The sequence below is a fragment of the Protomyctophum parallelum genome (assembly GCF_964188405.1).
Source record: "Protomyctophum parallelum genome assembly, chromosome: 3".
Taxonomy (NCBI): Eukaryota; Metazoa; Chordata; class Actinopteri; order Myctophiformes; family Myctophidae; genus Protomyctophum; species Protomyctophum parallelum.
Window position 1 is genome coordinate 27585052 of NC_139698.1, and position 23349 is coordinate 27608400.

Genomic DNA, 23349 nt, shown 5'->3' on the forward strand with positions numbered 1-23349 from the left:
GCTGCTCTGTAAGACACAACAGTGTCAACTTGGCTGCTGCCAATAGTACTGTTCTATCTTTATTCTGTACATAAATACATATATAGGCTGTTGATCTATAGGATGATAGTTTTTATAGCCATATTTTATATTGATTCAGAGAGACAGAACAAGATCCACACAATTCAGCATAATAATTTACAATCAAATTAGAAAATGGCATGGGGTATTTATACGTCTTTACTCAAAATGGAGAATGGTACAAAATAGACGTGGCAATACAGAGGAACATCCTAACCAATGTATGGGATATGTAGTTTTGAATGACTTGTAGTTCATAATTCAAGTATAGTCCGGGAAAGCCCAGAGGCTGGGCAGGTGGCTATGGCAACGAGCTGATAGCGGAGCGCCCCGCGGTCAAGGTCAGTTACATGCAGGGCAGGCTCGCAGAGCGAGACAGACAGTGCAATAATAATTCTTACTAACTAGACGCTGAGACAGCGTGAAGTAATAATATCTACATATGAGTGGAGCACAGGGCAACCAGATTAAAAGGTCAAAGGGGTCAATGACCATCCACCCACAAAATACCACCAAAATGCATAGAAAATACCTATCAATGCTGACTGGCGATTCATCTCACCCACCCAGGCATCACGTTGAAGCGATTATGAACTTCCTCAAGCTTCACGTACACTCCAATACAAATGAAACTATTTGAATAAAGGTTGTACACATCAGTGAAATTAACCTCTGGGGGGCCTAGCAAGCCACAGATCATATAGGCTGCATGTCTAACAGGGCTTGGGCACTACTACCATCTCTCTATATCATTTGATAATGGCATATTAAAAACACGACTTGTACAGTGTACACCCAATGAAAATATAAACTTCACAGAATATATACCACTTCGAAGTATAACAATCGGTTGAAGATTATCTGAATATCGCACAAGTAAAATCTCAACTTCTTTGCAATGGGCCATTGCTGAGCACTGGCAGTGGCAGTGTTTTACCTATACTTGTGAGGACCTCTGCTCCTTGGATTCATGGTGAGTGGGACACAGACGATCTGCAAGCTCACAACGCGCATGCATCCGTGTATATCCACGGCTGAATTGAGAGAGATTTTTACCTGTACTATATTTTCACCTGTACTTTTAAACAGAGAGAGAGGGGGGGGGGGGGGGGGGGGGGGTGAGGTAAAGTGTCTAATCTATAGTTATAGTGAGAGTTGATGGGGCCAAGGGGGTCATCAGCCTCTTTTGTTTGAGTGTACCTGTCACGGAACTATACATTTTGTGGGAGCTGCTTGCGTAGGGACATTGTTAGTTGTTACACGTAACTGCAGATACTAGATATGTTGACCAGGGAGTTGACCAGGACATTTATTAAAATATATTAAGCCATGACTATGCAGCCAAGTGTGTTGTCTGATCGAAAGAGGCACACGACGGGGTAAGTTTGCAGTTTTTGTAACGTTTCATCATCATTGATGATTACTATAGCATGAATCCGATGCTGCTGTCTGTCACTGCAGTCAGAGCTCGTATATCTGCTATTTTTGAATAGCCAACGTTCAAATCTAAGATGAGACGATGAGACAGATCTTTCTCGATTTTAATGAGTTTGTAACTTAGTCCAGATATGTCTGGACCAATAGAATGAATGAACAGTAAAGTACACCGTCTTAACGTTTACCGTCCACGTGGCTGACAGCCATCTGGGCTGACATTGCAGTGCCCGTTCCATGCAGTTTATTTGTCCCCCCCCCCCACCCCTCTCCCTGGTTAGTTATATTTCCAGTACAGTTTAAAAAGTCAAGGGGGGCTGCATGAGACAGCCAACCATAGATGCAGCCAACACTTGCGTTTCGTTCATTGTGAACGGTCGTGATTTTGTAGGAATAATGTTCAGAACAGGCATAGGCGGATCTAGAGATAAAGGGCCCCTGAGCCACCAATGTTAACTTGCAAAGGGCCCCCCTCTTGTTTTTGGAGACCTCCCTCTGGAAGCCTTATGGATAAACTGAGGGTTTAAACACTTGCAGTAACATGTATCATATAATGGTTTAGGACAGGGGTTTTCAAGGTCGTCCGTGGAGGTATTGCAATAATTGCATGTGGTCCCTGACCATGCATTTAGTAATGTAGGATTTGTAGATTTAAAAAAAAATATTTTCATTCTACTAGTTGAGAAACAGTGAACTGATGACCTGGTGACATTGATGACCGTCCATGCAGTCATTTACTGACAAGTGGGAGGTCAAGAAATTCGACATAAAATTGGAGTTAAAATCTCAAGAGGGGGAAGTTCACCGGAATGTCTGGATGAGTCATTATTATTAGGAAATGATTAGTCAATGGAGTGAATGGACCATTGGTTGCGAGTTGAGACACAGTGGGATGTTGTATACACATGGGATGCATAGCAAGTGTTACAAAAGCACTAATCTTAGCCCATATCCCCACCCGACACAACAGTGGTCACCAGGTTGATTCTAAGTCAGGGTGGCGGCCCCTCATTCACAATCAGTTGAAAACCACTGGTTTAGGTCATTTGGGGTTATTTCATTGACATGACAAGCCCATTACTGTCAAAAAGTTCAAAGGTAATAACTGTTATTAACTTTTCACTTGAGCGACAGCAACGCGGAGGCTGAAGCTCAGGGGCCCCCCTATCTCAGAGGCCCCTGGGCCCAACAGGCCCGTCTTTAAAATACCACACTATTTCATTTGATTATGTGATGGCGTAGAGTTAGGGCCGATTCATACTCCTATTTTACCACTGTTTCGGCGCTGTAGTGCCGAAATGATTTCGGCTCGTCAGAAATTTTCAGTAGCACCGAAGAGCCGACTTTAGGACGGTACCCGCCCCCCCCGAACCTCAAATGACGTCAAATTGTAGGCTCTACAGAGCCGAACCGACTTTTATTCGGCTCTAAAATAGGAGTATGAATCGGCCCTTAGAAATGTCTTAAATCTCCTGTTAAAAAGTTCTTCATGGTGTTCTTCCAGTTCCAGTTGTTACCGGTGTTGCCATGTCCACTCGTTAAGCAACTTGGGGATTGTTTGTCCAGTAAAGTTGCTTGAAAATATTGGTAGTTAGTACTAGTAGTTACTAGATGCGGGTTGTGTTTTTTGGGCTTGTTACTTTGTTTCTAAAATGTAGTTGTTTTTTTAGGCTTGTTCCCTATTTTTGTTGTAACCCCCATGTATTTGTGCCCACAGACACCCATCTGAAAAATGTTTTGTGTCATTTTATATATAGGCCTATGTATAAAATGAAGAGTGCTGAGTAGCTGAGTGCTTATGTATATTAGTATCAGAGTAATATAGTAAGAGAGTGGCGACACTATAGCGTTGACTCCCATTGTAGAAAATGGAATGCGGAAGTGCTCATTCTATCTCAATGGGATAGTTCCAATGTTTGGAACTATAGCCCATAGGCACCCGCTTTGCAGCGAGATCAAAGCGTGTCACTACTCTCCTACTCTCTCTCTCTCTCTCTCTCTCTCTCTCTCTCTCTATATATATATATATATATATATATATATATATATATAAAACATACTACACACACATAGACTGTAAAATCTATGTCACACACTTCATATAGATTAGTACAGGGGTTCTCAACGTTTTTGGCTGGGGACCCCCGGAAATGCTTTGGCCATGTCTCGCGACCCCCGCCCCTCCTTAGTAATAGAGAAAATATATCATAAATGAATACTGAAACCAGATATAATCATTAAGGAAAGTTTATGCATGTACTATGTACGTTTTTTTTAAATATAATTTGGGGATCCCCCCAAAATAATTTGGCAACCACCCCCCCCCGAGGGGTCGCGTCCCACGGGTTGAGAACCCCTGGATTAGTCCATAATAGGCCATTTAATCTAAGATAAAAAGAGGCCATAGATCACAGATTACACGTCACATGCTACTTAAAGCATAATTAAAATGAGAAATGTTTGCCTTATATTAGGATGTTAATGGTTCCCAACTTTCAAGCCCTGAATTTACCATGATCCACAATTTATATAATAATCTATTTTTAATATGTTATTTGGAAGACCCTAAGGATCATAAAAACCCTTGAATGATTACTTTTGCAATTTCTTTGGGGCAAATCTTAAATTGACTGACCTATAATAATCCAGGAATTTGCAGACATCCAAAGTGTTAATTACACGTGTTATAATCCAGTGATTTTTGGCCTTTACCACTTCAAAGACCACCAGTTTGATGTAATTGATATTTAAATATCAGCCATTGTTAATTTATCTTGGAGAGTGTGCGAGTTATAGACCTTGTTTTATAAGTTTTCTTTTTGAGAACCACTAATCTAATCCAATCTATGTTGAGTTTGTGATTTAATAGATTTTTGACGATGACATTTCTTTACAGATGAGAAGGTGATCCTACGCGCCAGGCTGCTGGTGGACGGACAATGGGGTGGTCCGATCATGGTCGGAGGACATACCGTAAACGGTACCTTGAGGTGGATGTGCCTATGGACATATATATGAGCGTCAATGACTACGTTCATTCATTCACCACTAATGTACTCTTCAAGGTGAGTAGTATGGTAATTTAATAGATTCTCACAATGTATCACTCATAATGCAGCAGATTCCCATACACTTTGACTGACACTTTATTAGACAGAAATGTAAACAGTACAGTCAGAATACAGTCAAACACTTGGTCTAATAGGATAGCACCAACAAAGTTCTTGCAATCTTGTTAACATTCGGTCTTGTACTCAATTAAATTTACAATTTAGGCATTTAGCAGACGCTCTTAATCCAAGTGTATGTACTTTTATTATTTTTACATATTGCAGGAAGCTATGCTATGCCGCTTTTTAGTCCTGAGCGAAACCGATCACAAGACAACATGGACAACCTTGAGCGGACGTATCGGGGGCGTCAGGATTGTCCAAGTGACAGGTCAAGAAGATGCCGAAAATGGCGTTCAGCTGGCTATCTACCGTTGGAATAATCCCCCGCTGACTTCTCTTCAGGTGGTTGGGAATTACCGCGGGGGATTTTGTGTACCGTCCATGTCCACCTTATTCGCTAATAGAAGTAAGTAAGAGACCCATTATTGCACTGCATGATTGTTATAGGCCTGGAAATGGGGTTAAATATTCTGCACATTTTTTGGAAATTCATTGGTAAAAATGTGTGGGAACCCTGTTACAGGAATTACAGCTGCGCATCCTGTCAACCTAAAAATAAATAAAATAAAATAACCAATTATTACATTTATTATTTTAATAAATGTACTAAATGCTGACACACATAAATCCCTCACACAATTGACCATATTGCCTTCAGTTAAGATATCTCCTGATAAGCAATGACACCACTTTGATAGGGAAACAGCTGAAGTTTTGTTTAGTTTTTTGGAATGGTTGGTGTCTGGCATTCATCGTACCTCCCTGAGGTACTCTAGCCAAAAGGGGCCAAAACTGAAGTGCCTTTTCAAGCCTCTCCACTTCGATGTCTTGTGGTGTTTCTGTCCAGTCTTTGGCCCTCATTTATCAATCGAGTGTAAAATCTGCCACAGATTCGAGTGCAGGTTTCGTAGTACACCCACGTCGCCACGGCATTTATAAAGTGATCGGAAACAGCTGATCCTTCCTTAATTTCGTTCCGACGTTAATAAATGTGACGGCTGAAATCAATCTGGCAACACCCTATAAAATCAAGCCGCGCCTTCGGTTTTGCAGCAATGGCTGAACGGAAGACGGCAAAGAAACGCAACTACTCCGAGGCGGAGATTGACGTCCTCACCACTGAGGTAGAATCAAACCGCAAAGTTTTATTCGCCGGGGCCAACAGTGGTGTCGGAAATGAAATTAAAACGAAGGTGTGGACACGCATCACCAGCCGGGTGAACAGCGCGTCTCCCAAGTCGAGAGAACAAGAGCAGAGGTTTGTTTGACATGCTTGAATATACTTGAATATAGATTTGAATAATAAATATATATGTGATAGCCTAGCTTTGGAAAAGCTCTAATTTATACCGTTCATTAGGTCAAGAAGAAGTGGTCCGACATAAAGATGTGTACGGAAAGCGTCCCAGATCCGCCAGGCTCAGCTGCTGACTGGTGGTGGTTGTTATATGACATTGTTGATTGTTTACTTGAGACAAAATTAACAGGTTGATTAAATGTAATTGCTTAAACATCGGGAGCTTAATTTATTTCCATTGTGATCCTCTGACCAGACTGATCCAGACCTCACCCCAGACCTCACAGAGGTGGAGAAAATAATTATTGCCATTATTGGCTCTGAGTCCATTGATGGACTGGAGGTGCCCGGCGGCGACACTGCCGTGTCCGATGAACGTAAGTAAACTAAACTAAGTAGCCTGCCTATATCATATACCAGTAACCAAAACCAAATCATTGGACCATATAGGAAATGTGTACAATATTCACACATTCAAATACGGGTTGAAATATTTATTTATTAGGCCTATCCAATGTCATTTCAGAGAAAGCTAGCTGCAGCGGTGAGCCACCAGCTCACAGCAGCGGTGCGGGATCCTCCCCAGCGCACAACCCTCCAGTTCCATCCAGCAGTGCGGGAGGGGAGGCTCGCTCCCCCACGCCAGGCTCAGGAACTGCTCAAAATTTGTACTCTGCACTTAAGTGGCAAATTGGTTGTGAATGAGGGTAGTTGCATAGAGTGGACATTTACTGTTTTATTGTTCAAGACCAGCAGCAGGACACCTTTTGTAAAATTTTAGATGATTATTGACCCCAGCTCTGAAATTGTGGATTTAAATTGATGTTTTTCTGCAGAGCAGGTTTTGTTAGGGTGAGATGCCAATTTTATTTTTCTGTGAAAGTGTATCAATGCCAGCGCCTCCAAAGATTTGAAATAAAAAACCCAACAGAATCTCTTGGCTTGTTTTTGTATTTTACATGTCAGACTGTCAAGTAAGCTAGGGTATGTGTCTGTGATATTCTTTTGTTAATAAGGGTTGGCTCTTCTGATAGTCTTCCGCAAAACCTATCTTATGCAGGCAGGGAAAAGAAAAAGACCACTAGTATTGTACGGCAAGTAGACACTACCATGTTGTCAGACTAGCTTCCCTCTGCATTCACCATTTTGCGAATTGCCATAGCCAAAAAAGTCCCTAACTGTAGCTAAAGTGAAATGCATTGCTGTGTAATTTTACATGTCAGACTGTCCTGTGGAAATCAAGTTAGGGTATGTCTGTGACATTTGTGTAAAATGGCTCTTCTGATAGTATTTGGAGTGTTCAGTAAAAGGAGTCCCCATGTCTCTCGGGCTCTTAAATAGCTAATGCAAGGGCACACCACTTCAACAGGAATATCTAATCAATGGCACTGTGCCATCTCAAGTAGCCTACGTTTCTAGCTCACACCAGCAATCCTTGGCACGGTGTGCCGACTTCATATTTGCTGTGCACTGAAAATAGCTGAAAGCACAACATATTGGGAGCTTGTATATCTGCTGTTGGTGTGCACGCACCACTGGCACGCAACTAGTCAGGCCTCGTTTCAATTGAAATAGGTGAAACATAGCTTAGGCCTCCTCTGCAGAGAAGAGAAATAAATGTAATGAAATATATTTAACCAAGCAAGAGAAAAGAGAAAATTCAAAACATTTTTTTATTTCTAGTCAAAAACAAAAAATATATATGAAAATATAAACATCTTTTACATTTTAGCAAAAGAAAGATCTGAGATGTTGGAGCATGCAGTAGTTGGCTTTCTAAAAAATAAAACTTGGTATTCCTGTTAATCTGCAGGTTATTATGTAATGCTTGTTAAATAAGTGAGAGTTACAGTAATAAATTAGGACCAACAAATGCTTTACATTACACTTGTGAACACAAACAAAAACTTAAATCAATACTACAGCCAGGATAATGTATACATTGTCTATCAAACATCCAGTTTGATAGACACTAATGATTGAACGCTATATAGTTCAGTCATTAGTGTCTATCAAACTGGACGTTAGCTGCAAACTTGACATATAAAGTCTGCCATGCTTTTGGAGCAGTGATTCTCAAATGTTTTAATCTCAAAGACTCCGATAACTCAAGAGTTAGACCTTTAAGGGACTGTTTGGAACCCCCTAGGGTCCCCGGACGCCATTTTGAGAACCACCATTCTGCCAAATCTACATAAACCTGCCTGCTACAACTAATTTAAGTGGAAAGCATTCAGTAACCTGGTTTACAACAGTGTAAAGGCCTTAACTAGCCAAGTCACCAAGCCAAGACAAAGTAGCCATAACAGTCAAAAGGCAAGGAATGTATTGATTGTTTTGTTGCTCGATAGACCAAGTAAGATCACGTCAAAAAGAGAAACGGTGGTGGGTACAGCGCTTTGTGGTGACTTGGTCTAAATGCATTGGTATTGTGGCTGTAACAGCAGCACAGAAAAGGCACATGTTGACTTTCAGAGAGCCTAAAAAAAAAAAAAAAAGAATCGACATTCATAGAGCCGTTTTCGGACGGTCCCTTTGACCACACAACTGCAGTAGGCCGATTGGTGTCAGTTGCTTTAGTCTTCTAGCCCCAATATGTAAAATCCTCTGAGACTGTACATTCGTACACACCAAGTTAAATTAAACAAGAGTTACAAATGGATACATTGACACTGAGGATTTGTACTCTGAACCATTGTTACTCCAACAGACATCACAATCCAACGTTACAGTGCCCACCATTTTAAATAATGGCTCGTCAGTAACATTACCCGGTCTATTAGGGCCGTTCACAACAAGCACTAGAACTACAACAATAACTAGATTGTTCACCATTGTCTTGGTTATAGTTATGTGAACTCCGCCATCTACTTTTTGTTTATAGTTCTCGTGCTTGGTGTGCGAAACGGCCCGAAAGTCACTCAAACAAATACAGATCAAAATATTTTCAGTTGATTGTCAACCACATCCTGGTTTATCTTCCCCCTAAGAGGGAAAGTAAGGTTAAAAATAAATTACATAGGTTCATAGTTGCACAAATGCCCGCTCACTAGAACAATGTGGACGAGTGTTTGCCAACAGACACAAAAATGTCATGACAATGAATAAAAAGAAATGAAAACACCCCAGACACACAACCTACATACTGCTACAAATATCAAGTATTAAGAGTTCAGCTTCCACTGATTGCCAAATCTTGCAGAGTTTAGCGTTGTGACAAGGATAATGACCAGTGGATGACGAGACGTCCCATTTTGAGCCTCTGTTCCGTCCCAAATCAGAATCAAGTCATCTGTCCGTCATTCATTTACTGGTCACTGGCATTCTTCTAGAAGAGTGATTCTCAAACATGTTCATGTCAAGGATCTGTACCTGGCCACAGAACCCCAAGCCCCAAATATTGTGTGACTGGGACAGTCACAAATTATGTTGCATGTTAAAATGTTTTAAAAATGTTTTTGAAAATAGCCGATGCATATAGTGTTAAAGTTGTTCAAACAGATTTTGACGCCATGTTAAACTCTTTTTTTGCTGGACCCCACTTTGAGAACCACTTGCTCTAGGAGGAGCTTTGAGTTGATAGGGTTTTTTGTTTCCAGGACCAGGAGGATGGACTACTGGGTAATGCAGTTCTCTCCCATGTCCTGTGCATAGCGGTCAGACACTATGGAAGGAGGACTGCTGGGTAATGCAGTTCTCTCCCATGTCCTGTGCATAGCGGTCAGACACTATGGAAGGAGGACTACTGGGTAATGCAGTTCTCTCCCATGTCCTGTGCATAGCGGTCAGACACTATGGTACGCAGTTCCTCCACGTCTTGTCGGAGCAGCCGGGCGTCTGCCAGCTTCTTCTGCAACACCTCTGGACTCAGCCAGTCCTCCACACATTCTTCAATGGAAGGGGGTGCTGCGGAGAGAACACAGCATTCACTTCATTGATTACCTTTATTTTATTAATCTTATTAGCATTGATTTAGAACATATCAGGGCTGTACCAGACACATAAATGTCCAAGTCAAGTCTGATCTGGTAGTTGAATCAATCAACAATGACCATGGTGATCAAAGCCGGTACGCAACGGTTTGGGGTATGCCAATGGAATATGTATGATATTCTTGTAGGAAAGCAAGAACCCATGTGACAAGATTACTGTGCTTCCTACACCTTACCAGTTTGAAAAATCCACAGTAAACCATGACGTCTAGTGGCTGAATGCTATAATGCAGGGGGTCCTCAGAGTTACTACGGGGGGCCACCAAATGTTTTGTGTGATAAGACGCGTATCGCAACGCGAGGCTAATGTAGTGCTTCATCTCCCTCTTCTCTAAGGTGTCCTTGGCCAGAAAAATATTGAAGACCAATCACAGCAAAGAAAAACATTCAATCGAGGAGTTACTTACGGGCGATGCCGAGCAGCAGGGAGAGGTTGGGGTCTCGTCCCTGGGCTCGCTGGGTCAGCACGTTGCACAGGGAGCGCAGGTCACCCAGGCAGGACGACATCTCCGCATGCAGCCTCTGGGTGAGGCGGGCGCCGCTCGGCTGCATGGTGCTGCTCAGGTTCCTCCACTCTGGGTCTCCCATCTGCTCCTGCAGGGTCAGGTTCTGGTCCAGCAGCTCCTGGTTCTGCCCCGACAGCTGAAATGCACACGTCAAGGTCAACACAGTGTCATAGTTCATGTGTATGTGTGTTTGCGTGCATACTTAAAAAACAAAGGGCGACCGGGCTTTCGCAGTAGACTTAACTTGTTGATTGCTTGTTCTGTTCAGCACCTTGTGACTTTGTCTTGAAAGGTGCTTTACAAATAAAATTTACTTACTACTTTTATTACTGTATTTTTGAGGGCCAAGTGCCCCCAGAAGTATAGCAGAACTTAATTTTTTGTTTTTGCAATTTAGGCATTTAGCAGACACTCTTAATCCAGAGCGATTTACAGTAAGCAGAATAACACATGGTAATACATCAAATACATAAAAAGAGTGGAAGTGGAAGTGTAAACTATGCGTATACACTATAGAGTTATTTTCTAAATTTTTATCCCACGATTTTGTAACCCAGTTTTTCTTTTCACCCAGTGCCAATTATCTAATGTAATCCTGGGCGCTACACTTCCTCTGCCAACCTGGGGGAGCAGCGGACTGACCTCATGCCTCCGGGAATTTTGACCGGGGCATTTAGAGGTTAGGTTTAAGCCGGCGTTAGGGTTAGATTTATTGCCCGATTTATACTAGGTGTCATGCACCGAAAATAGCTAAATACTGTATGAATGGCATTCATAAAATGTGCCGTTCTGAAATGTTTATGTTCTCACAAATAAAGTAATACAAACATGAGTGTGTGCGCGTGTGTCTCTCTCACCTCCTTCATGGCGGTGCGGAGCTGCTGCAGACTCTGTTCTTTGGCATTCACCTCCTCTCTCAGAGCATGGGAGCTGATCTCCTCCTGGGAAAGCTGCTCCTCCAAGTCCTGCTCAAATGCACAATCATACCAATTTTAATGGTCATACTTCATACCAAATGTAGATGAACTTCACATGGAAGAATACAATACGTACCCTGATCTGAGCCCCAAGCTGTTCCATCATCCTCAGCTGTTTCTCAATGACCTGCAAGGAGAGGAATCAGGGCTACATTTCTTTGGAAAAGCATTGTGGTTTCTATAACATAACAACTATTGCATCACATTTAAGGGGCCGTGTCCAGTGACGGTCCACAGAAGTATATATATTTTTTATGCTGCCAGCACTTTTATGCTCTGCATTTCTATGGTAAAGACGCGCTGGAGCAGGCCTCTTCCCAACACAGAGCATCGTGTTTGAGCACTCTCTGCATTCAGAGTTTTTTTTAATTATTTTTAAAGGGGTGGAGCGCTTTGGGCCCCTCAAGCTGAAAATAAAACTTTTGTGAGAGAAGAGCTGCTCATCGACAGTGTTAATTCACTGAAAAAATAATGATAACTAAGCGATTATGAATAAAACTAAATATTGACAATTTCGTCAACAAATTAAAACTAGACTAAAATGTTAAGGAGGGACTGGCGAAATCCAGTACATTTAGGAATTTGATGTTTGGTTGCGCTCTGAAAATAGCAGATCTACAAGCCCACAACACGTTGCGGAGCGTTGTGAGCTTGTAGCTCGGCTATTTTTAGCATGCAACAAAGTTGTAAAATCAGGCGTTACAACTTACAACAGCAAAATACATTTTCATCTACAAAAATCACCTCTAGATTTAGTCGAGTAAATATGATATTTAGTCAACTAAAACTAAAACACGTTTTCATGTGGTCGGACCTTCTTCAGTCTGTGCTGCTCCTCTCTCAGGACAGCGTTACCTTCTTCAGTCTGTGCTGCTCCTCTCTCAGGACAGCGTTACCTTCTTCAGTCTGTGCTGCTCCTCTCTCAGGACAGCGTTACCTTCTTCAGTCTGTGCTGCTCCTCTCTCAGGACAGCGTTACCTTCTTCAGTCTGTGCTGCTCCTCTCTCAGGACAGCGTTACCTTCTTCAGTCTGTGCTGCTCCTCTCTCAGGACAGCGTTACCTTCTTCAGTCTGTGCTGCTCCTCTCTCAGGACAGCGTTACCTTCTTCAGTCTGTGCTGCTCCTCTCTCAGGACAGCGTTATCTTCTTCAGTCTGTGCTGCTCCTCTCTCAGGACAGCGTTCTTACCTTCTTCAGTCTGTGCTGCTCCTCTCTCAGGACAGCGTTACCTTCTTCAGTCTGTGCTGCTCCTCTCTCAGGACAGCGTTCTTACCTTCTTCAGTCTGTGCTGCTCCTCTCTCAGGACAGCGTTCTCTGCTCGGAGAGTCTCCATATCCAGGGAGGGCAGCCGGGCTCCGTCCTCCAGACCCTCCTGCACACGCTCCTGCAAACTGAACAAAACACAACCGTTGCATTTAACCCAGTGGGCCGCAACATGTTTTCATTTCAAGGATTTTTGCCAAAGAGATTTGGTGTAGAGGGGAAAAAAGGAGGGGCCCCAAGGATAGAACCCTGGAGGACCCCAGTCAAAGAAGTATATAGGTTGATCTTTCAAGACGCACCGTTACTGAACGGTATACTGTATAAATGGATTTAAATGCCATAATTGGTAGCCACTACAGGACACACGGTTACTTATACCTATAGTACTGAGTGTGATATGCTTATTGTATCATGAAGAGACACATCATGATTTTGTGAATGCAACTTTACTGTACCTTAATATTTGCGGACATGAAAAAATTGCTAAAGTGTGTGTGTGTGTGTGTGTGTTCTTGTACTTGGTAACGGTGGCCAGCAGCTCTCTCTCCCTGCATGTCTGTTCGTCCAGCAGCGAGTCCTTCTCTCTGGTCAGTGAGCGAGCCTCTTCCAGACACACCTCCAGCTCCCTCACCTTGCCCTGCATGTGGGCCGCCCGCTGCTCCACGTCCAGCAGCTGAACACACAGATCACTCAGTCTCGTTGTTGTCGAGCAGAAGGAACCTTTCATAACTTAACTTTGTGGTCCCCCCTCCCGTAAATTAAAGCCCTACTTGATCCCAGAACTGCACAACTCTTGCTGTCCCGAGTGCGGCCAGCGAGAACGGCTGCATTCATTAACGGGGTAAATGGTGCATTTATACAGTGACAAGAGAACACCAGGGTGCGATCCGTGACGACGGAAGCGACCAGAGAACACCAGAGCCACTGACCTGTTTGTTCTGCCGCTGGTAGTCCTCCATGGTGGGCAGGTCGGCCAGGTATCTCTCCAGAGTCTCGATGCGTTGCTGCCGCTCTCTGTTCTGCTCCGTCTCCTTCTGACACTTCTTCTTTAGGTTGTTGATGTGCTTGTCCCGACTGCGGATCTGCAAACGCACAGCCAGACGACGGCGTTATGGCCAACAGTCATGTGCTCTCAGCGGCATTCACAACGGTCAATCTGGTGTATAGCGTAACGAGAGGTTCTTAATGGGTTCAGTTCCCATTTTGGCCATGTCATAATAGGTGAACATTTCCAAAAATATTAAGCGATCTACAAGCATAGAATGTGACGCATCTTGTAGATCGGCTATTTTCGCTATTCAAATCAGTCACAATTGTTTCGGGGATAGAAAGTGAAGAATAGAGACGGAAAGAAAATCAATTAAACATTTTCCCATAAATACTTGTATTTAGGGATTAAATGTACACCTTCCATTTTTTATCATTTTTAAAAAATCTTCAAAGTGTCAGAACAGCATGTAGAATCGCGCCTCAGGTCTTAAAGGGGCATTCCATTCATTTTCAACATTTTACTATGTCATTAATATACCTTAGAGCTGTTGTGAGTGGAATGCCCCTTTAATGGGTTTAACGCTATGATATCAGTTGAAATGACGTGTGCCGACCCTCTCTTCCTGCTTCCGCAGCTCCTCTACGTGCCGGTCGGCGCTCTCCTTCAGGCTGTCGGTCAGGCGGCGCGTCTCCGCCTCCACGGAGCCCAACCGCCGCTCCGCCTCGGCCTTCTCCTGAGCCGCGCAGTCTGTCCGCTCAGCAAACTGAGCCCTCAGGAACGCATTCTCCCGCTGAGCCTCCTGTAACATGACCAGGCGAGAGGAGAGGTTACCGTGAACTTTTCCCCCCCGGCGCCGTTCGTTTTGACGCCTGTGTTTAATAATACGCACACGCTGCTCTGCACAACGTGTGACTGTACTCTGTGGTGGACAAGCCCTGAGCTAGTGTCAAAGTGTCAAAGTATACTCCATGTCAAAATATTACACCACAAATGTAACGTTTCTCAACAAAGTACTTGAGTTAAAGTACTGGCTCTAACTCTGAAGTATTGAAAAGTACAAAAATATTTCAGTATTCAAAATACAACTTACAAAGTACATTTTTCTTTTTAATATTGCAATGTAGACATTTGACAAACAACGGAATTTTAGTCTAGAAAAATAGCGAAAATAGCCGATCTACAAGCTGACAATGTGTCGGCTATTTTCACAATTTATTTAAATAGGCCTTAATTAAGGGGTTCATAATGTAGTATGTTTTGTAAATGTGTGTCCTGCTGTTCCACATACTGCAAACCAGGGGAAAGAAATGCTTTTATATGAAATATCCGAGACCATTAGGATTTTATGAAACATGCTTCTGAACATTTTGCTAGTTTGACCACTTAAAATGCTCCGATCTTAAATTAATTACCCAAAATATCTCATCTACAAGCTCTCAATGCGCCGAGAGCCTGTAGATCAGCTATTTTTGCTCTGCAACATGCTTGCATAGAAGACATGCTGGCTTCTATGGAACCCAAATTACATTAACCCATGTCCACGACTCCACGGCAGCTCACCTGCAGGCGGAGCATGCACATGTCTGCGTAGGACGCGCCGCGCCCCAGGAGGGCTCCGTGGACCTGCAGCTCGCTTTCTCTCAGCCGCTGTTCCAGCTGGGCCATGTGCTGCTTCTGTCTGCAACACAACCAGTGTTGAAAAAAACTTTTAAGTAAAAGTTGCATTATAGATCTTTAAATAGGGTTGCAGTGGTTAATGTACCGTATGTTTTGTAATAAACAGTAAACGGACAAAGAGCAAAGCCAAACATTTTTGGACAAAAGTAGCAAGAATAGCTATTTTGGCCAATGATTGAAAGTGGTTAAGTTTGTCTGTGGGTTTTGTAAATATTGAATCAATAAAAAGCAATAAGAGCTTAGTGTGACTACGTATATAACTACAGTGCATTGAATGCAGGCATTTCCTAAAAAGGTAACCGTCTTGGACAGCGACAAATGACAATATAATACTTGGAAATCTGTAAATATTGGCTCATTCTCACTAATGTAGTGTGTTTACCTTTCTATGACGAGCTCCTTCTCCTTCAACAAACCCTCGTTGGCTTTGACCAGAGAGTCCCACTTTCCAGACTCCAAGTGTGGGGAGGGGGCGTACACAGAAGAGAACTGGCCCACCCCAGCATTCATTAACTATGAACAAAAAAACAACATGCATTTTCAGTACATGTGCAGGGATTAAGCAATATGAATAGAACGTGTATTTCTACTTTGACCCATTCTAATAGTCTTTTAATTTAATAGTCATGGCGACTGATAACTTTAGTCCATGAATGTAGAATGTAAAGTAAAAACCCACAGTGAATGGCCTCAAGAGATTAATTCATTACAAGTACATTTGCATAGTGTATACACTGGTTAATGTATTCACTCCCCCATGCTGTAGTGGAGAGTACGAGCACGTTCGTAGTAAAAGGTTAATGTATGACGGGAATTTCACTCGGTGACTGGTGCAAGATGATACTGTCATACAAACGTACTGATTATTATTAAGCATATTTATACCCACACACGCCACAGCAATCGTTAAGACTAGTGTACATGCGTTTGAACATATTAGATGTGTAACAAAGTCAATCTGAAACTTCTTCCTCGCAGTCCAAGTCAGAATGGAATCTTTTTTATTAGGTCTGAACATTAACCAATAACATTTGAACCACATGTCCAAAGTGTGTGGACACTCGGGCAGTAAAGTCTGAATTCTACTTTGTCATGTTATGTGACAGTTTTACTCACTAAAAATAGCAGATCTACATCTTCAGATCTAAATCACAATGTTGGAGTCATTTGAGACACAAATCCGTTATTTGCCTGCAGTTTGAACCAAAACCTTGGTGTTTCTTGCTCTAGTAGTCTAGTACAGTGGTTCTCACTCAACCAGTGGTACTTGAGTGGGTTCTAGGCTACATTACTTCATTTACAAGAACTGTACACAATTAGAATTGTTATTTTGATCCGCGTTTGCCTTTTATCTTTTGTGGATGAAAATCACAAAAAGAAAATACAGTATTCTACATTTTGGGTCTTGGTGTGGATGCTGAATAAATAATGGACCTTTATATGAACTTTTTTTTTTTTTAAGTTAAAAACCACTGGTCTAGTAGTCTAAACCTTAATGTCCTGCTCTGCTGTGCCGTGGTGCAACAACACACCTGCATTTGCTCCACTTGCAGACGCAGGCTCTCCAGCTGTTGCTTCTGTTGCTGCTGCTGCTGCCAGCTGGGCAGCTCACCCCCGCATCTGTCCTGCTGCAACAAGGCCTCGTAGCCCTTGGCCCCCGCGTGGTCCCTTAGCAGAGCCTGTGTCTGCAGCCCCAGGGAGCCGGGATAGACTCCGGCCGACGCAGCCATGCCGGGGTGGCCGCCTCTCTGAACGCAGCCGGGGTCAGACGGTCCCGGCCTGGCCTCGGGGAGGACCTTATAGGAATGCTCCATGCTTGCTCCTCTGTACGCGTCCGAGACACACTCCGTCGAGTCAAGCCCGGTCATCTGCAACCTGAGTCGGACGTCGGGGCACAGACTCCCGAGCAGCGTCGACTGGTTCATTGTGGGCTCCATGGCAGGAGTGTCAAACCTCTGGGCCTCGCCAAGATGCGTCTGGTCGCCCGTGGGGAACAGAGAGTGGTCCAGGCCGTTGACCAGGCTGCGGTACCGGCTCAGGCAGTCTGGTTTGGGCCCATGGGGATCCGCTCCCACGCCCGACTGTGCGTCCAGGTTGGGCGAGGACGCCGATTTGGAGAGAGAGGACTTGGAGCTAGGGCTGTCAGTCACCATCATGAAATTTGTAGTTAATGATTTTGTCACACAAATAAATGACTGATGATGATAATCAAAATAAATAATGTACCAAGGCCAAAATAGGCTAAGCATTTAATATCACACACACGCACGTTAACAAATAGCCAATTTACAGGCTATTTTCGCTCTATTTCAACAGTAATTGGTACAGTTAAATACGCACATGTAGACACACATTCACATTGCTCAACAAAACTAGAGCAGGTTGCCTATGTATAGTAGCAGGGCAGTCCATTTACTCTATTTTCAGGTGGTTATGTGGACTAGTAGCAACAGCAGAGTGTATGGATTTAGTGTCCCTATTCTGGGGTGAACATTCAGCAAATATTGCAACAAGCTTGCAATGCGTCGCATTGTGAGCTTTTAGAGCTCCAATTTTCAGCGCAGATATTTGGTGCAGAGGGGGCCTAGACTAGACCCACTGGATAAAGTGGTTAGCAAGTAGCAACAAACCAGACCATGACCTAGAAGTAGACCAATAGTACTAGGAAATCAATTCGATTAATGAGACGCTAAATAATAAAATCGGCAATCAACAAGTTTTTGGTGAGAGGCTTACTTGGAGCTGGCGCCGCTGGAGGTTCTGGAGCCAGAGGAAGGCCTGTGATGGTCAGCCTGGGCCTCTTCTGGGATGCGGGGCTGAGGCTTGGAGGCCGGTGCTCCGGCCGTGGACGGCATGACATGTGCGGTAGGGATGGGGATCTGACTGCGGATGGGCTGGAAGGAAGGGCTGCTACGCGTGCTGCAGAAATCTGACAGACAAAAGTGGGAGTGAAGAGTCAAATCTGGAGTGTTTCTTGCAAACTGTGCACATTGAAAAACAAATGGAGCACTTAACCAGTTTACAGATTATGTTGTCACTGGTAGGCAGGTTTCTGAAAAGTTCACAGCCCTCCTCTAAGACACAGAGTATAGATGACATGATACCATCTTATAAAGAGCATTAGGGTGAGGAGTGGACTGAGGAGTTAGGACCAATTATATGAAGACAGGTTGTAAATGGGTGAAGTGGTCCTTCAAGGGTTTCCGTATAACAAGATAAATCAAGTGAGGTGCTTTTTTTGTTAATTGGTACAGTTAAATACGCACATGTAGACACACATTCACATTGCTCAACAAAACTAGAGCAGGTTGCCTATGTATAGTAGCAGGGCAGTCCATTTACTCTATTTTCAGGTGGTTATTTTCAGGTGGTTATGTGGACGTAGTAGCAAGTAGCAACAGCAGAGTGTATGGACTTAGTGTCCCTATTCTGGGGTGAACATTCAGCTAATATTGCAACAAGCTTGCAATGCGTCGCAGTGTGAGCTTTTAGATCTAGACTAGACCCACTGGATAAAGTGGTTAGCAAGTAGCAACAAGTACCGGTAGTACTAGGAAATCAAACCATGTAAATTAATAAACTCAGCAGGTAGCCACTTTAAATGCATCAAATGTACATACTACAGACCTGTATTACCAGTATCACCATCTGTGATTTACACAGTACAAGTGATGGTTGGGCTTTTTGCCATTCACCCAAATAGTGCATGACGGAACAACTCCTTGACACCTTACAAGATTAGACAGGCACACACATTTCCATAAAATATGAAGCCTTACAGTCGACTTTCTGTGACTGCACAGTGCACACTCAGTGCCCTGAAGCATACAGCAAAGCCAAGCCAAAAACAGCTCAGGTCCACCTGCCACCATGGCACAAACACTCACATTGTTATGTAACGACCACTTAAAAACAGCAGTACAAACCTGACGGACCTGCACAACACTTCTGACCAGCAGACACTCACTCCAACACGTTAGTAAACTTAGCCGTGGCATTTTCTTGCATCCGAGGTGGGGAGGTGAGCCACAGAATGCTTTGAGTCGGCACAGAATTCCTCCCTCTGCATTTCTGGGCGGCACCGAAAGAAACGCAGGGAAGCCCAAAGCTAAAACCTGACTGCCAGTCACAGTGGGCAGGCAGGGGCAGCGTGCCCAACGGAGTATTGTCCTAGTGAATGACCAGTCCACCCTGTACCACAGCACTGAGCAACCGCACGCACAAACAGGCACACAGAGGAAAGGTTAGGGGTATTTATAGCCCACCAGCGCTCAAGTTACAGACAGGATCTGTGGGAGGCGCTTATTTAAGCACCTTGCCCCCTCCCAGTCACACGTCACACACACACACACACACACACACACACACACGTGTGTGTGTAAACTGTGTGAGTATCTCCAAAAACAACCAGTGAAGTGAACAGGAGTTTTGTATGGGTTCTTTCAGACCACGACAGATAGTGCTTAGCAACTACTGGGAGGAATAACAATTAGCAAGCATGAGCAAGACGATTCTGGCAACGACATTGAGTTTCCATGCACAAAAACAAAACGAGGCAAAGACTCAAATGCAAAAGGAGCCCCAAGGCTCAACTGATTTATGGGACTGGCTGCCTGGAACAAGTCTAAACCACTCTGTCAGTGAGGAAACAGCTAGCAATCTGGCACATTTTCCAGTCAACTTATATAATAGTATAGCCTATAAGACTTTTAAACTATTATTTCACTACTTAAGCCATCAAGACTCCGTAAAACAGACCCGAGTTGGCTCAGCTCTGCTTCCTTGTACACCAAAATTAGCCGATCTAAAACATTTGATATTTTCCCAAAATATGGACGTCAGGGTTAATGTGTTTACCCCCGCTTACACACAAAAGATAGACTTGGTTAGATGAACCCTTTCAAACTCTGGACTGCACTGTACAACCACACAGCCTCAGACACAGCCCATCATTAAAGCTAAAGTAAGACTCAAGACTTGTGTTGCTAAGCGCAGTTATCAATTACAACCCGAGAACCAAGCTACAACAGCAACATGAGCGTTCTTGACAGTTAGGTTAGGTATAAGGTATATAAAAAAAACGTAACTACGCCTTGTAAAAAAACAGTTCTCTAAAAGGCATACCGGTACACAAACACCCGTAATAAAAACACTAACAAAAACGACGCACTGATGCAACCTTAATTTGACTCCACATTCAACTCATCCTGTTCCCATTTATAAAAGCCTGGCATTACAGAAACTCTCTGCATGTAACCGGTCACATTATGGGTAAGGGGCAAGGGTTCCCAGTTTCCATTTAGCCATCCAATCCTAGCATCCGCTCTACCCCACACCCCGTCCATCTAATTAGACTATAAACACCAGAGGTATGAACCATAGAGCGATGGGGGCATTTTTGGCTCGGTATATAATCTACCTCTGCAAATCTCCAGAGCATGCCTGGATCATGAGCACATTTCTCACTTTATAAATAGTTAGAGGGACAACAACACAGGCCAGAAGATGATGTTCCCTTTTTCCAATCACAACACAGAAGGGGAGGTGTGTGTGTGTGTGTGTGTGTTTGTTTTCTCACTGTCTGCATGCAGGGCTAGACAAGACATTCCAAGAATGTTCCCCTCCCTTCCATAGCCTAAGATTTAAATAGTGTACTGTCCATTTAAAAGTTAATCACACACAACCTGAAGAACTAACAACTACATAGTAATTGCAATTACTGTGTGGGGAAGCCAGCTGTTTTGTCTAACCTTCCTACATGGCTTCCAAACCTGGGGGTCAGGGGCCCCCCTTGGGATCATGTTTCACAAAATGAGCCAGAACTTGATTTCATCCACTTAAGTTTCAAACTGGCATCCCAATTTTGTGATGACCAGTCCACAATGAGCCACGGTATACAAGTAAACAGAGAATATGTGTCATCATGGTCTAAATGTGACTTTCTTTATTAAGCAGTGCTGAGTGAGGAACAAACAATCCAACGAGATACACACACACACACACACACACACACACACACGTCACCTTCTGTGCTGTCAGATGTCGAGGCGCCGAGACCAGTGTCCCCGCTGTCCGCCGTCCCGGGCCGTCTGCCCAGACGGCTCTGGTACTTCTCAGACACCGCTGGTGTCTGCCACTCCAAGTCACAAAACCGCACTAAAAATGTGACACAATGACACAGTTGGTCATTCCAATCACACTATTATATATATATAAAAAAATGGCATTTCCAGCAGATGTCTGCAAATCACTCATTGATTGTTAATAATTAACACTACATATCTAAATATTTATTTACTTAAATATACCTGTCGGCTTGGTTTCCATGTATCTCTGTGGGGCGGTCATTTCACACGATGTCACCTGACTGCGAAGAGGGCCAATACATTATATAGACTGCATTGAGAGACAGAGGCACAAAACAATACTTTTGGATTGTTTGGTTTCGATACTTGAACGGAGAGGGTGCAAGATCATATCAACTAACTAAGATATAACTAAATATTACCTTTTACTCCCAGTTTGACATTAACTAGCATTGATGATTTGATAGCTTTAAAAAAAATCTCTGGGACTCCAATCTGCAATTGGTCCATTACATAACACTGACTATTTTAATAATCAGTGTTATGTAATAGACCCATAACGAGTTCATTTGTACCCCTGGTGGTCCCCACACCCGACCTTGAGAAACAGCTATGGTACCGAGATTTAGTCATCAACCCCAACTTATTTGACCTCACAACATCAGACAGACGTCCTCGATTTAGATGTTTGTGGTGGGCCAACACTCAACAGCAGGCAGCATTAATACCAAGAGCACATGTCATGTCATTGACTCGTATTACATAATCTGTTGACAAACGTCTTGCGGTCCCATCAGAGAATCAGTACACATTCAATCAGCATGCTAGTGTCTCCTATAATAGATCTAACGGACTACCACGCACACTGGCAGATACACAATGAAAACGTTGATCCTTGATCGCATGTCTTTGTTAACGCCAGTCAGTTAGAGTCCTGCTGCTGCCAGTGCTAACACTAAAGTGCTACACGGCTAACAAATGCTAGCTGGATAAAAGTTATTGAACGGCTCACAATGCCTCACATCGTGAGCTTAAAGCTCGTTGTTTACATGTCGGGCTCAGTGGACTTCGATTTAAACTTCGCTGACGAAATAACGCTCTTTTAAAACAGATACGTGTTTATTGTTCCGTTTAACCCACGTCTTAGCTTTTACAGTTAACGCGATTACTTTAGACATAAACCAAGGCTAGTACATTTCTACGTTTACTTTTTTTTTTTTTTTTAGACCAAGACGCAAACAAACACACCCACAAGTTCACAACTAATTGGTAATCGTTATGGAAACGTAATGTTACATTACCTTTCATAAAAACGAGAATGACGGTTTAAAAGGACAGACAAATCTCGGGAGCTGAGCGATTGCCAGCTGCTGTTCTGTTCTCTGTGTGTTCTTCTGTTCTCACCAAGACACCAACTGTAAAAAGCACACACTCTTCTTCAAACAGCCAGTGTGTTTGTTTCATAGTCCAGCGTGTCCCGCACTGCGGTCAAAGCTGCTCTTGTCCACCCACTCACGTGATCAGCTGGCAGTTGAGTGAAAATAAACAAACGCACCTTGACAACAGACGAACATTTCAAAGTCCCGCCCAGGACTGAAGAGACCTCTGCATAGGGAAACCTATTACCATTATTTCACAAATCTCTCTCTCTCTGTCTCTCTGTCTCTCTGTCTCTCTGTCTCTCTCTCTCTCTCTCTCTCTCTCTCTCTCTCTCATATATATATATATATATATATATATATATATATATATATATATATATATATATATATAAATATATATATTTATTTTGTATTATTATCATTTTTTCATGATGGGGCCGGGGGTCCGTGACCGTGACCAAATACATATCAATTTGGTCCCCGACTTGATGGGTTACGTTACGTGATAAAAAA

At 43.2% G+C, this 23349-nt stretch overlaps 1 protein-coding gene across 3 annotated transcripts; it reads right to left on the reverse strand.

Moving 5' to 3' along the window:
• Positions 1–7622: 7622 nt before the first annotated feature.
• cep85 (centrosomal protein 85) lies at positions 7623–22850 on the reverse strand. 3 transcript variants are annotated; one of them, XM_083761359.1, is made up of 15 exons: positions 22756–22850; positions 21677–21735; positions 21393–21524; positions 18105–18297; positions 16901–17507; positions 15751–15881; positions 15252–15369; positions 14305–14490; positions 13630–13782; positions 13219–13373; positions 12711–12828; positions 11516–11566; positions 11320–11427; positions 10364–10598; positions 7623–9870 (listed from the first exon to the last, which is right to left on the reverse strand). In XM_083761359.1, exons 2-15 carry the CDS (start codon positions 21714–21716, stop codon positions 9707–9709), a joined length of 2391 nt encoding a protein of 796 aa, XP_083617485.1. In that variant the 5' UTR covers positions 21717–21735; positions 22756–22850; the 3' UTR covers positions 7623–9706. The 3 variants fall into 3 exon arrangements, with proteins under 3 accessions (XP_083617485.1, XP_083617487.1, XP_083617486.1); XM_083761361.1 differs by lacking the exons at positions 21393–21524; positions 21677–21735; positions 22756–22850 and adding an exon at positions 19304–19578; XM_083761360.1 differs by lacking the exons at positions 21393–21524; positions 21677–21735; positions 22756–22850 and adding an exon at positions 19295–19578.
• Between the last annotated feature and the right edge of the window lie 499 nt (positions 22851–23349).